General features: G+C 38.7%; 1 protein-coding gene across 2 annotated transcripts in view; it reads right to left on the reverse strand.

The window, feature by feature from the left end:
- Positions 1 to 15,787, reverse strand: part of TAOK1 (TAO kinase 1) — a 168,800-nt gene that overhangs the window by 70,796 nt on the left and 82,217 nt on the right. For both annotated transcript variants that reach the window (XM_066263155.1, XM_066263156.1), the window contains exons 4-7: positions 10,217 to 10,318; positions 8,292 to 8,337; positions 7,179 to 7,275; positions 3,594 to 3,707 (exon numbers count right to left, since the gene is read on the reverse strand). In XM_066263155.1, coding sequence (XP_066119252.1) covers positions 3,594 to 3,707; positions 7,179 to 7,275; positions 8,292 to 8,337; positions 10,217 to 10,318 — 359 coding nt within the window. The remainder of the gene's footprint in view (positions 1 to 3,593; positions 3,708 to 7,178; positions 7,276 to 8,291; positions 8,338 to 10,216; positions 10,319 to 15,787) is intronic.

Raw genomic sequence — 15,787 nt, forward strand, 5'->3', positions numbered from 1 at the left:
AAGTAAAAAAAATGTATACTATTCATTAAAATCTAATTACTATCTACATGAAGAATATCTACATGAATTACAGACACTATATCTGGACATAAGAATTTTTATAATGGGAAATGAATGCATTACAGTTTGTGAGGTAAACATTTACCATTGCACAGATAGTGTGAGACTCATTTTATCTGTCATGATTCTATAATGGCAACCTAAAGGAAGGATGCCACAGAGTAGGGTTGTATTCTTCCTCTGTTCAAGTTTACAAAGTCTAATAATGTATATCCTTTTGGCCAGTGATGATCTCATTCCATCATTGGCACTGAATACCGGTATTTATTTTCCTTGAAGTTACTAGCTCACTCCATTTATTTCAGAAAATATTTGCCATAAAAACCAACACTAAATAAACATAGTTTGTCAGTCTTTGCTTCAAATAAAAATAGTATTCTGTGATAAAAGTTGCTATGGAAGTTCACAACTAAAACATCAGTCTTTGCTTCAAATAAAAATAGTATTCTGTGATAAAAGTTGCTATGGAAGTTGACAACTAAAACAATCAGACAATTATCAACCTTACAGGTGTCTTGGTTATAAAATGAAACATTAATTCATGTCTTCAACTAGAGTCTAACTTTTTTTAAAATTTTTATTTATTTATGCATTTTAGAGAGGAGAGTGAGCAAGAGAGAGAGAGAGAGAGAGAGAGAGAGAGAGAGAGAAATGGGGGAGGAGCAGGAAGCTTCAACTCCCATATGTGCCTTGACCAGACAAGTGCAGGGTTTTGAACCAGTGACCTCAGTGTTCCAGGTCGATGCCTTTATCCACTGCGCCACCACAGGTCAGACTTTTTTTTTTTCCAGAGAGAGAGAGGGATAGACAGGGACAGACAGACAGGAATGGAGAGAGATGAGAAGCATCAATCATTAGTTTTTCATTGTGCATTGCAACACCTTAGTAGTTGTTCATTGATTGCTTTCTCGTATGTGCCTTGACCGCGGGCCTTCAGCAGACCGAGTAACTCCTTGCTGGAGCCAGCAACCTTGGGTTCAAACTGGTGGGCTTTTGCTCAAACCAGATGAGCCCGCGCTCAATCTCGTGGCTTCGGGGTCTCGAACCTGGGTCCTCTGTATCCCAGTCCAATGCTCTATCCACTGCGCCATTGCCTGGTCAGGCGAGTCTAACATTTTTTATGGTACTTTAACCTTACCCTTCATTTATGTTTGGAGTCAAGCATACAGACACAATACTTGCTGATTTTTTTAATAAGATTGTTACCAGGCAGCTGTGTACATGCATGTGCATGCACACAAAGATATAAATATATGCATAGTTCCTGTGCCCCAAATACACTATGTACAAATAAACAAACATGTAAATAAACTTTCAATTGTCAAAATAGCGTGTTTTCAATGTGTCCTTTAAGATGTTGAAGTAAGTTTGTAAAATCGCTAATAAAATTAAACAAGTAATTTTGTTTATTGTAGAACCTTCCAGGGCCTTTTAAATATTTAATATTCATTATTACTTTCCAAAAAGGGGAATCATTAAGGAATATTATTTGCTCACAAAACCCTTTTGTTTTTATAGAGGGGAGAGTGACTCCATCTAAACTAGGGTCCACAAAAATAAGTTTGGGTCTTCTAACCTTGCCTATATGAACTGGACTGCCTGCCCTCCTCTGCCTTTCAAGGACTGTGGCCTGGGATTCAAAACCACAGGCTCCTCAGCTGGGCCCTGGCAGAGCAGTTCATGTTTAGTTCTTTTTATAGAGGAGGGAGGAGCTGGGTCAGGGACAGCTGTTGGTCATGAACCCTTAAATTAAAGGAGATGATGAAAAAAAGAAAATTTTTTTGGTCTCATAGAAAAGTGGTCTTCAATTTTTTTTTAAAATTCATTTACCTCCAAAGAATTTATAGGAACTATGTATTGCCTTGAACATTTTTGAGTTTGTATATAAATTTTATAAATAGTTGCAAAAGATATAATGCATAGCATACACACACATATAGTAAGTACACTTAGATCCTTTAAAGATATTTAAAACTTGAAGCTGCAGAATTAGCTCATTCAATTTATCAAAAACATCACCACATAACTTAATTAGCAAAGCTGGCCTTCATGGTCATATCAATCAGTAGAGTCAGAATCATTTCTGTCAGAAAGTCTGACTTCATTTTTTAATACAAATAATATGTTAATGTGTTCCCATGTCAACTATCTTGGTTATAAATTCTACATTAGAGAAAAAGAAGGGAGGGAAGATAATTGGAGAGGCAGTAAAAGGAATGGGAAGGAAGATGACTGAAAAGGCACAAGGCTTTACCAAGAGTTTGTATCCTGACTCTTCAATATTTCTCACAGATGCTACCTATTCTGAAATTGTTCCTCTGGTGTTGCTTTGAGACTTTTATATCCCAGAGCAATGCATCACTGTAATATTTAGAATAGGTAAAAAAAAAGCTTTTCTTTTAGAATGTGAGAGAAAGGAGATTTGAAAGGTCCGCAGGAAAAAAGGATGTCGTGGACCTAAGAAAACACTCAGCATAGAAAGAGAAAGAGGACACATGGATAGAAGTTGAAGATCTAGAAAACTATTCCCTTCAAACTTGTTGACATTAATATTGAATTATTTACGGTTAAAATTACATGATGTCTAGAATTTACTTCAAAATAACCAAGGGGTGGAGAAGAAGAGGAGAGGAGTGAATATATAGAGTGAGAATGGCCATGGGACAATGTTGTTGGGATGAATGATTGGTATGTGAGGCTTTATTATATGCTTGTTGACTTTTATGTATATTTGAAATTGTCTATAATAACAAAACTTCCCCCAACTCCAAATCAGCTACCAGTCTTGAAGTACTCTGAGCCCGAAGATCAATGATACATAGCAAATATAAGCTAAAGAAACACAAATTTCCACTTAGCATTTGTATCTAATCCCCACTTCAATTTTTATTGAATTTTTTCACTTCCACACCCAATATATAATGCACATAATAACAAAAAAGAAAATGTGGGGGGTGGGGGAGAGAGGGAATAATAAGAGGAGATGCAAGGGCAGCACTCCAAATCTGTATTTGAAACGAACTATAATGCTAAAAGTTTAAAATGTCCAAAATAGGCCCTGGCCGGTTGGCTCAGTGGTGGAGCATCAGCCTGGCATGCAGGAGTCCTGGGTTCGATTCCTGGCCAGGGCACACAGGAGAAGCGCCCATCTGCTTCTCCACCCCTCCCCCTCTCCTTCCTCTCTGTCTCTTTCTTCCCCTCCTGCAGCCAAGGCTCCACTGGGGCAAAGTTTGCCCAGGCGCTGAGGATGGCTCTGTGGCCTCTGCCTCAGGTGCTAGAATGGCTCTGATTGTGGCAGAGTGACGCCCCAAGATGGGCAGAGCATCACCCCCTGGTGGGCATGCCGGGTGGGTTCCGGTCGGGCGCATGCGGGAGTCTGTCTGACTGCCTCCCTGTTTCCAGCTTCGGAAAAATACAAAAAAAAAAAAAAAGTCCAAAATAGCATATTTTCAGAAAAAAAAGTCTGCGAAAAGTACTACCACACATTAGTTATTTCAATTATAAAAACCAATACCAGATAGGATAATTCTTACCAATATGGTGTTCCCACAAAAGAATTGGCAGGAGATGCCATGGAAGCAGATCCAAAGTCAGCAAGTTTCACCTGGCCTGGTTCTGTCAGAAGAATATTTCCTGCTTTGATATCTCTGGGTTTAAGAAACACAGAAAATTATTTCTTTTTTATTTCATTAGATTGTGTTGAAAATAACAAAAATCAAATAAAAATTTATAAAGTAGGGAAAAGAAATAAAAATAAGTTCTAGGATAATCTCTCAATTGGGATAGTAAGAATTAAGATCCAAATTAGAAAACAAAATATACAGAATTCATATAAATACATAGAAACAATTTTTAAAATTTTTTAATATTAATAAATATTTTATTTATTAATTTTTAGAGAGAGAGAAAGAGAAGGAGAGTGAGAAAGAAGGGGGAGAAATGAGAAGCATCTACTCATAGTAGCTGCTTCCTATATGTGCCTTGCTTGACTGGGCAAGCCCAGGGGTTTGAACTGGTGACCTCAGTGTTCCAGGTAGACACTTTAGCCACTGTGCCACCACAGGTCAGGCAACAATTTTCTAAAACATTAAGACAAAATAACAGTAAAAACAAAAGATAGAAAATCAAGCAATTGGAATATATAGTCTTTATTTGAGTTCCTGTTTACTGGTATAAATAATGATTTTAAAATTGGAATTTAATTAGACTACTTCTTCATAAATGTAAGATTTCTGAGTACCTCACTTAATGTAAAAAACAAACAAAAATCAAAAACACAATCCTCATGCCCGCCTGACCAGGCAGTGGCGCAGCGGATAGAGCGTCAGCCTGGGACTCTGAGATGTTCAAAACCCTGAGGTCACTAGCTCGAGCGCAGGCTCATCTGGCTTGAGCAAGGAGTCACTGGCTTGGCACAACTGCCTGCATTCCCCCACCCCTCATCAAGGTACATATAAGAAAGCAATCAATGAACAACTAAGGTGCCACAACTATGAGTTGATATTTCTCATCTCTCTCCCTTCCTGTCTGTCTGTCTCTGCTTGTCCCTCTCTCTCGCTTAAAAAAACAAACAAAAAAAAGCTCAGGTCTAATTTTTCATTATTTAATTAAAAAAAATTTTAGCCATAGCCGGTTAGCTCAGTTGGTCAGAGCATTGTCCTGAAATATCAAGGTTGCGGGTTTGATCCCTGGTCAGAGCACATACAGGAAGCAATCAATGAATGTACAAGTAAGTTGAACAACAAATGAATGCCTCTCTCTCTCTCCATCCTCTTTTCTTATCTCTAAAATCAACCAATAAATTAAAAATTCTTTGTAATTAACAAAATTTAAATTTATGTATAGTTGGAATATAAAATCTTATATTAGTTTATTAGTTTCCAGTGTACAATATAGTGAGGTGACTTTTTTACAATGTGATCACTTGACTGATTCTAGTAATCATCTGTCACTATATAAACTGTTTTGTATTTTAGATTCTAATATAAGTGAAACCATACAGAATTTGTCTTTCTCTGCCTGACTTATTTCACTTAGCATAATACCCTCTAGGATCCATCCATGTTGCAAATATGCCCCCAATTTCTAAAAAAGATTCATATCATTTCCAAAGCTTAGCATAATTCATCTAACAATAATAAATGAAAACTGAAATATAAGAATAATGTAATATTCAAAATTTATTTTTTAAAATTTATGGTGTTGACATAGTTTCAAGTGTCCCACTCAATACAACACTCTCTGCACATCTCATTGTGCCCTGCCATGCTCCATGCAAAATTTCTTTCTACCTCTTTTCAAAAAAAAAATATTTTACTTCCAAGCACTTGTAAGTTTTTACTATAGTACTGTAATGAATATTAAATCTACTGTCCTTCCATTTAAAAAATTATAACTGATTTTAGAGAGAGAGGAAGGGAGAGAGAGACAGAAACATCAATCTGCTTCTGTTTGTGCCGGGACTGGGGACTGACTCACATTTGCACATCAGGACAATGCTCTAACTAACTAACTGAGCTATCTGGCTTAGAGTATCCTTCCATTTGTTTTTTAAAAATGGAGAGGCACTTTGAAGTTGACAAGACCTTAGGTTCTAACTCCATCTCTTCCACATACTTACAAATATATGGATTTCTTTTGGATCTTACTGTCCTCACCTAAAAAAATGACAACCCATTAACTTACAATGACTATATTACATAGTTTAATATGTATTGCTTGGCTCACATATAAAATAGAAAAATGTTAATTTCCTTTTAAAACATGCAAAACCAACACCAATGCTAAAAATACATTATAAGGCCCTGGCCATTGGCTCAGGGGTAGAGCATCCAAGAGCATGTGGAAGTTCCAGGTTTGATCCCCAGTCAGGGCACATAGGAGAAGCAACCATCTGCTTCTCTACCCCTCCCCCTTCTCTCTTTCTTTTTCTCTTGCAGTCATAGCTGGATTGATTCGAGCAAGATGGCCCCAGAGCTGAGGATGGCTGGGTGTCTTCCACCTCAGGTGCTAAAAATAACTCAGTTGCCAAGCAACAGAGCAACACCCCAGATGGGCAGAGCATCACCCCATAGGGGGCTTACCCAGTGGATCCTGGACTGGGTGCATGTGAGACTCTGTCTTTCTGCCTCCTCTACTCTCACTTTAATTTTAAAAAATGCATTATACAGTCATTTAATCTTAAAACTATTATCCATTACCACGGATTATCAATGCTCAAAAGCATAGAGTCTTCAGTTGCTTTAATATGTCCATGTTATGGAATCGGTAGAACAAATATAGCATTATCTGTTACCAGAAAGACAAAAGATCTAAGTTTAGTTCTAGTTTAATCTATCTGGCTTTGTAAACTTAGGGAAATTAGTTCCAAATTGGGGTATCAGTTTTTCATCTGTAAAATTAAAAAAGATTACTTAATTTCTAATGTCCTTTCCATTTTGCAAATTAAATCATCTTGTAATTAAATTTCTACTCCAAATCTATAAAGTGCTCATACTTCAGAAAGCCCAACAGCATGTGTAGCAAAGATTTAAAAAATCCTAAATAAAGAGATCAAATGTACTAGTATGTTCTTTTTCTTTTCACGAGACAGACAAAAAGGGAGAGAGATGAGAAGCATCAACTCACAGTTGTGTTACTTTAGTGTTCACTGATTGCTTCTCACGCGTGCCTTGAAGTGGAGTGAAGGTGTCAAGTTGAGCCAGTGACCCCTTGCTCAAGCCAGTGAGCCTGTGCTCAAGCCGGCAACCTCGGAGTTTTGAACCTGGGACCTCGGCATCTCAGGCTGATGCTCTATTCACTGTGCTACTAAGGGTCAGGCTAGTATGTTCTGTTAGAGGCATGGACAATCTAAAAATTATGAGTTACAGAGACTTGGGGCAGTGACCACACAAAACAATGTACAGATGATGTGTTGCAGAATTGTGCACTGGAAACCTCTAATTTTGTTAATCAGTGTCACCTCAATAAATTAAAAATAAATAAATAAGAGTTTACAAGATTCTGAAATATTTTTATTTGGCTATAACCAATGAAATTTCAGGGTTAACAAGTTCCGGGGTTGACAAATGCAACAAACCATTTTTTTGTTACTATATGATAATTTACAATGCACTTACCTATGGATCATAGTATGAGAATGTAAGTAGGCTAATCCCTGGAGAGCACCATGTGTAATTGCTGCTATTTCCACTTCTTGTAATGGCTTTTTGTGAACTTAAAATAAAAATTTATTTGAAAATAATTACTATATAGAAGAACATTTTTGTTAAAATAATAAATATACATATCTGATATATATGGGGCAATTTTGAAACACTAACAATTGGTAACAGGGATTTGCGTCCCAAGATATAAAACAAGGCTACTGAATGTTATGACTAGTATCAATTGTGCCTTGCTATTAGAGGTTACAGCCCATATTTCTCAAAGTTAATGAAATTTATTATTTGGTGATAATAAAAACAAAAGTAACAAAAGAAAAGTTTTCCCTTTATTCTCACATATTTTCATTCTGACAGAAGGAATAGGTCAATCTGAATGACAGAACGCAGAAAAAATGCTCGCTCAGGCATAAAGAGATAAAATTCGCCTATTTTATGCTAGTACATAACATTAAATGAGGATAGTGCATACTATGCTGGGAGTCTAGAAAAGGTTAAGGTTTCCATTCTTTAGTGAAGTTTTTTTTTTTTTTTAAAGAGAGGGAGGAAGAGAGAGACAGAGACAGAAACACCTGCTGCTCCTGTATGTGCCCTGACCAAGGAATCTACCAGCAACCTCTGCACTTCAGCATGACGCTCCAACCAACCAAGCTATCTGGCCAGGGCTTGATAATTATTATTATTATTTGTTTGTTTGTTTTAGAGACAGAGAGAGGTAGGGAGAGAGGTGAGAGAGGGGGGAGAGGGAAGAGAAGCATTCATTTGTTGTTCCACTCAGTCATGCATTCATTGGTTGCTTCCTGTGTGTGCCCTGACCAGGGATCAAACCTAACAACCTTGTTGTTCCAGGATGACGCTCTTAACTGACTGAGCTTACTGGCCAGGGCCAAGTACTCTTTTGCTTTTGTTTTTTTAGTTGGATCTATTCAGGTTTGGGGATTTGCCAAGTATTTGCTATGGAAGAAAATGGAAGAGAGTGTGGAAAGTTTTTACATTATCTAAGAAATCTTTTAATGAATTCTCATTTTATTTTATTAACACTTTTTTTAATAATTAAAGGAAACCCACCTTCCAGTAAATCTGAAGCAGATCCTAAACAATATTCCATTACAAGCTATATGGGAAGAAAAATTACAAAACCATTAAAATATATTATTGAAAAGATTCTACAGTGTGTCCATAAAGTCATGGTGCACTTTTGACCGGTCACAGGAAAGCAACAAAAGACGGTAGAAATGTGAAATCTGCACCAAATAAAAGGAAAACTCTCTCAGTTTCATACCTATTCAGTGCAGTTCGATGTGGGCTCATGCATAGATTTTTTAGGGCTCCTTAGGTAGCTATCCCGTATAGCCTCTACAGATTCGTCACTGACTGATGGCCTACCAGAACAGGGTTTCTCCACCAAACTGCCGGTTTCCTTCAACTGCTTATCCCACCAAGTAATGTTATTCCTATGTGATGGTGCTTTGTTATAAACGCACCGATATTCACGTTGCACTTTGGTCACGGATTCGAATTTAACGAGCCACAGAACACACTGAACTTTCCTCTGTACCGTCCACATCTCGACTGGCTTGGCCGAGGGCTGCTCCATTGTATACACGGTGTTACGTCATCATCTGTGCATGTACACATGCTGCCACATCATCCTACAGAAACTGGGAGGGTTTTCCTTTCATTTGGTGCAGATTTCACATTTCTATTGTCTTTTGTTGCTTTCCTGTGACCAGTCAAAAGTGCACCATGACTTTACAGACACACTGTTATTTGAGATAAAATAAATTCACCATGGAGCACAAGATAGTTTATAAACTCTAATCATTATTTACCTTAAAAAAAATAAATATGTTAGTTAGCAATTTGCTAAATGCCTAAAGTTAAGCCAATGAGAAATTAATCTTTTATAATACCAACATATAATCACTTATACAAGATGTATATTTCATATATAATTACTAACTAAAATTATAAAGAAATATACATATTCTGTTACGATTAAGCTAGAGCAGCAATACTTCAGTGTTAGGAAACAGAAAACTGTTTTCGGGACTATATGTACAAAGCTTGGGTTACAGTTTATTACAGTTTAAATGTTTCATTTAAAGCAAGCACACAACACCTCCTAGATGCCAGGTATTTTATATACATTAACTAATTTATTCCTCACAACCATCTTACGGGGGGTAGGCCTTATTGTTTCCTTGTTTTACAGATAGAAAAACTTCAGAGACAGAAGTAACCAGCTCAATGTCACTCCTTTTTCTTAAACCACAGGCTCAAGTTTAGGAGTATCACCAAAACTACCACTGAAATCAAACTGGATAAAAATGTACCAAACATTACAAATCCAAATCTAGTCTCAATACACTAAAATGATAATTAGCTCTGGCTTACTAATTATTAAAAAAAAAAGATCATTCCTGTTTAAAGAATAGTTAGCCTTTCTCTGAAAAGACCAAGAGTTATTATGCCTATACCATTATAGAATTACTACCTTAACACCTCAGTGATAACAATAGGGTAAAATTAATCTCTTCTTGTAATATTATATTTCAATTCTCTACCCTTAGTATTACTCAGCCAAGGAATTAAAATCTATTCAAACTGCACTAGGATTTACTAAGAATTTTGTAGTTAAATAGATTATAATATATTTATGTCAAAAAGATAATAACTTTCATCCACAAGTAACAGAATTGTTTTCACAATCTTTGAGAAACCATTTTGTAGTTTGATAAACTACCAAAAATGTCAAGAACCTTGTACCATGCACATAAAGGTCAGTTAAATCTCTACAGTAAACTTGCAAAAGTTCTTATTGCTTAGGAGTAGGAGGAGTTCTAGGAAAACCTAGTCTTCCTTTTTCAGTATGAAATAACACTTCAAGGTGTTTTTGCAAGCTTCACAGGACCATTTTGAAACATTCTCAATTTAATTGATGTTATGCCCAAACCAACTAAAATTACAGCAAGAAGTGAGCAGATACCTACCCATGCTGTGTGCTCACGTAAATAGCAACCTTTATATTCTATACTGTTGGGGTGTTTTATTCTTTGTAGAAACTTGACTTCTTTAATGATATCCTGCCATTTCTGTGAGGAGAAAAAAGGGAATATGAACAGCTGCTTTTCCTTAGAAATTTATATAAGAAAAAAAATATTTTAATTAACTGTCAAAATAATACCTTTAAAAGTAATTACATTCATATAGTTTACAACTCAATTACATAATTTATAAAGTTATTTCATTCATGGTAGGGCAAATTTCAGTAAGATAAAACTTATCATCAATGAGTCTCATTTTTTTTTTAAATTGAGAGGCAGGTAGGCAGACAAACAGGTTCAGCCATGCACCCTGACTGGGATCCACGCGTCAAGCCCACTATCCGTGATGCTCTGCCCATATGGGGCTGATGCTCTACTGCTCTGCAATCAAGCTATTTTTTTTAGCACCTGAGCTTACACCATGGAGCCATCCTCAGCACCTGGGGCCAACTTGCTTGAATCATTCAAGCCATGGCTGCAGGAGGGGGAGTGAGAGGGGGAGAGAGAGAGAGAGAGAGAGAGAGAGAGAGGGAAGAAAGAGAGAGAGAGAAAGAAAGAAAAAGAAGAGGAGTAGCAGATAGTCGTCTCTCATGCGTGCTCTGACTGGGAATCACACGTGGGACTTCCCACACACCAGGCCAATGTTCTACCACTGAGCCAACTGGCCAGGGCTCACTTTTTTTTCTTTTTTTTTTCCTAAGATTTTATTTATTGATTTTACAGAGAGAGGAGAGTAGGGCAGGAGCAAGAAGTATAGTTGCTTCAGTTTAGTTGTTCATTGCTTGCTTGTTGCTTGTTGTATGTGCCTTGACCAGGCAAGCCCAGGGTTTCCAACTGGCAACCTCAGCATTCCAGGTCAACACTCTATCCAATGTGCCACTACAGGCCAGGCCATCAATAAGTCTCATTAAAATTTTACAACAATACCTCATACATTTTGAAAACTATATATCACATTTAGTGAGTTTTCTTCAAAATTCAACTTCCCTTTTGTTACTTACAGCTTTATTGACATAGTTTATATATCATAAATTCACCTACTGTGTTTTTGGTTTATATATTCTCCCAAATGTTAAGGTTTTATTTGTTTTTAAAACTCAAATGAGCCTGACCAGGCAGTGGCGCAGTGGATAGAGCTTTGGACTGGGATGCGGAAGGACCCAGGTTTGAGACCCCGAGGTTGCCAGCTTCAGCGTGGGATCATCTGGTTTGAGCAAAGCTCACCAGCTTGGACCCAAGGTCACTGGCTCAAGCAAGGGGTTACTTGGTCTGCTGAAGGCCCATGGTCAAGGCACATATGAGAAAGCAATCAATAAACTAAGGTGTCACAACGAAAAACTGATGATTGATGCTTCTCATCTCTCTTCATTCCTGTCTGACTGTCCTTATCTATCCTTCTCTCTGACTTTCTCTCTGACTCTGTAAAAAAAAAACACACACAAAAAAAACTCAAATGAGGCCCTGGCCAGTTGGCTCAGTTGTAGAGCATCGGTCCAGTGTATGGAAGTCCCAAGTTCAATTCCCAGTCAAGGCATACAGGAGAGATGGCCATCTGCTTCTTCACTACTCTACTTCCTTTCTCTCTCTCTCTTTCTCTCTCCTGCAGCCATGGCTCGATTGGCTCAAGCAAATTGGCCTCGGGCCCTGAGGATGGCTCCATGGCCTCTGCCTCAGGAGCTAAAAATGGCTCTAGTCACAACAGAACAACAGTCCCAGATGGGCAGAACATTGCCCCCTACTGGGCTGACAGGGTGGATCCCGGTCCGGGCACATGTGGGAGTCTGTCTCCCTGCCTTCCCTCCTCTCACAATAAAATAAAAAAACAAAACAAAAAACAAATGAAGTAATTACTCTGAGACAACAAATTGATAAATGCACATTTTTTTTTTTTTTTTTTTGCATTTTTTCTGAAGCTGGAAACAGGGAGAGACAGTCAGACAGACTCCCGCATGTGCCCGACCGGGATCCACCCAGCACGCCCACCATGGGGCAACACTCTGCCCACCAGGGGGCGATGCTCTGCCCATCCTGGGCGTCGCCATGTTGCGACCAGAGCCACTTGAATGCCTGAGGCAGAGGCCACAGAGCCATCCCCAGCGCCCGGGCCATCTTTGCTCCAATGGAGCCTTGGCTGCGGGAGGGGAAGAGAGAGACAGAGAGGAAGGCGCGGCGGAGGGGTAGAGAAGCAAATGGGCGCTTCTCCTGTGTGCCCTGGCCAGGAATCGAACCCAGGTCCTCCGCAGGCTAGGCCGACGCTCTACCGCTGAGCCAACCGGCCAGGGTGATAAATGCACATTTTTAAAAATGCTAGTGAGGCCCTGGCCGGTTGGCTCAGCGGTAGAGCGGTAGACAGTCTGTCTGACTGTCTCTCCCCATTTCCAGCTTCAGAAAAATACAAAAAAAAAATTAAAAAATGCTAGTGAACAATTACTACAAAGAAAACTTTATAGAAAAAGCAAGCAGTATAAAATATTTTCCTAAATATTTTATTAAAAGCTTTTTTCATTGACACCCACCAGACAATACAGATAAACCACTGTCTATAAACAATATGCTTAGGTTATATGCTAAACAAAGCTATTCTTTTTTCTTTTTTTTTTGTATTTTTCTGAAGTTGGAAACAGGGAGGCAGTCAGACAGACTCCTGCATGAGCACGACTGGGATCCACCCGGCATGCCCACCAGGGGGCGATGCTCTGCCCATCTGGGGCATTGCTCTGTTGCAACCACAGCCATTCTAGCACCTGAGGCAGAGGCCATAGAGTCATCCTCAGTGTCCGGGCCAACTTTGCTCCAATGGAGCCTTGGCTGCGGGAGGGGAAGAGAGAGACAGAGAGGAAGGATGGGGGAGGGGTGGAGAAGCAGATGGGCGCTTCTCCTGTGTGCCCTGGCAGGGAATTGAACCCAGGACTTCTGCACGCCAGGCCAACGCTCTACCACTGAGCCAACAAGCCAGGGTCTAAACAAAGCTATTCTTAAGAAGCAACCAGGGAACTCAAAAAGGGGCTTAGTAGGTGTGGGATGGGAAGCAGGAATCTGTTTTATGTTCTTGTTTTAATTTTTTTGACCTTTACCACCAACTTGGGCTATATTTCTAAATTCAGAGAAACGAGCATAATAGAAAACTTAAGGAAATATTTTGCACTAGAATATAAGATCATATATCTATTTAACAAGCGCTCAACAAAATACAGCAAAATAGGCACACAGTGTTTTATATAAAATGTGTAAGATATAAAGTGCTAAATGTAGAAAATGGTTAATAGGCTTTAAGTTTCAAATACAAATGCTCTGGGAGGCAAACTCTTAAAACAAAACAAGAACTTATATTGTTCACCATAAAAATAAAAAAAAAAAACATCTTCATGAAGGACATTAATATTAGATGTAAAAAGATGATACCCTAAATCAGTGGTCCCCAACCTTTTTTGGGCCACAGACTGGTTTAATGTCAGAAAATATTTTCATGGACTGGCCTTTAGGGTGGGATGGATAAATGTATCAACATGACTGAGACAAGTGTCAAGAGTGCATCTTAGATGGATGTAACAGAGGGAATCTGGTCATTTTTTAAAAATAAAACATCGTTCAGACTTAAATATAAATAAAGTGGAAATAATGTAAGTTATTTATTCTTTCTCTGCGGACTGGTACCAGTCCATGGCCCGGGGGTTGGGGACCACTGCCTTAAATGAAACTTCTTGTTCTAGGTGTGACTAATCAGACTCCAACATAGGACAAATCTTCCTGTGAAAGCTAGTTTTAAAGCTGTGCTACAGAATGGTGAATAAAATTAGCGTCAATTTGTGAGAAATGGAGGTGGTTTACTTTGGAGTTTTAAGAATTTTTAGGAGTTTTTTAAGTATCAAAATAATGGAACACTGACATAATCATAATAGTGTCATCATACCCATAATATGATAACAAAAACAAGATTTACCATAAAATAAGGAAATTTGAAAAAGGTAGAATACCAAAATCTTTCTAAATTCAGGACTAATCCAGAAATTTTACCTCTGGGCACATACCTAAAAGTATTGAAAGCCAGAACTCAAAGAAATATTTGAATACTCATGCTCATAGCAACATCATTCACAATAACCAAGGGGTGAAGGAACCCAAGTAACCATCAACAGATAAATGAATGGATAAACAAAATGCTTTACACACACACACACACACACACACACACACACACACACACACACTCACACACACACACACACACAGAGACAGGAATATTATTTAGCTTTAAAAAGGAAGTAAATTCTGACACCTACTACAACATAGATGAGCTCCGAGTGCATTAAGTGAAATAAGCCTGTCACAGAATGGTAAATACTACATAATTTCACTCAGAGTTAACCTGAAGTAGTCAAATTCATAGAGAGAGAAAGTAGAATGGTGATTTCCACGGGTTGAAGTGAGGCGGAAATGAGGAGGTATAGAGCTTCAATTTTGCAAGATGAGATGCAAATATTTCTGGAGATGAATGGTGGTAATGGTTGTACAGCAATATAACGTCCTTACTACCACTAAATTGTACACTTAAAAATGGTTTGGGCCTGCCTGACCTGTGGTGGCGCAGTGGATAAAGCGTCGACCTGGAAATGCTGAGGTCACCGGTTCGAAACCCTGGGCTTGCCTGGTCAAGGCACATATGGGAGTTGATGCTTCCAGCTCCTCCCCCCCTTCTCTCTCTCTGTCTCTCCTCTCTCTCTCTCTCTCTCTCTCTCTCTGTCTCTCCCTCTTCAAAATGAATAAATAAATTTAAAAATTTTTTTTAAAAAATGGTTTGGGCCTGACCTGTGGTGGCGCAGTGGATCAAGTGTCGACCTGAAAACACTGAGGTCGCCAGTTCGAAACCCTGGGCTTGCCTGGTCAAGGCCCATATGGGAGTTGATGCTTCCTGCTCCTCTCTTCTCTCTTTCTCTCTCTCTCTCTCTCTCCCCCCGCCCTCTTCCTTCTCTAAAATGAATAAATAAAAAAAATGGTTTGGATGGTATAATTTTGTGTATTTTGCCACAATCAAAAAGTTTAACTTAAGGGCTGACACATTCTAGATTTAAAAAGTAGACTACATTTTATAAATTTATGCAATTAAATAGAACATAACATCAGAAGAACTAATCATAGTATAAGCAAACTAAAGTATACTCAATGTAGTACCAATAATTTTATATTTTGGTTTTGCAGATTAGTATACACCACTTGTTTTTCAGATTAGATATATACTATTATGTTGTTTGGTTTTTTGGGTTTTTTTTTTGTATTTTTCTGAAGCTAGAAACGGGGAGGCAGTCAGACTCCCGCATGTGCCCGACTGGGATCCACCTGGCACGCCCACCAGGGGGCGATGCTCTGCCCATCCGGGGCATCGCTCTGTCGCGACCAGAGCCACTGTAGCGCCTGGGGCAGAGGCCAAGGAGCCATCCCCAGCGCCCGGGCCATCTTTTGCTCCAATGGAGCCTCGGCTGTGGGAGGGGAAGAGAGAAACAGAGAGGAAGGAGAGGGCAA

The sequence above is a fragment of the Saccopteryx bilineata genome, chromosome 2, assembly GCF_036850765.1.
Source record: "Saccopteryx bilineata isolate mSacBil1 chromosome 2, mSacBil1_pri_phased_curated, whole genome shotgun sequence".
Classification (NCBI taxonomy): Eukaryota; Metazoa; Chordata; class Mammalia; order Chiroptera; family Emballonuridae; genus Saccopteryx; species Saccopteryx bilineata.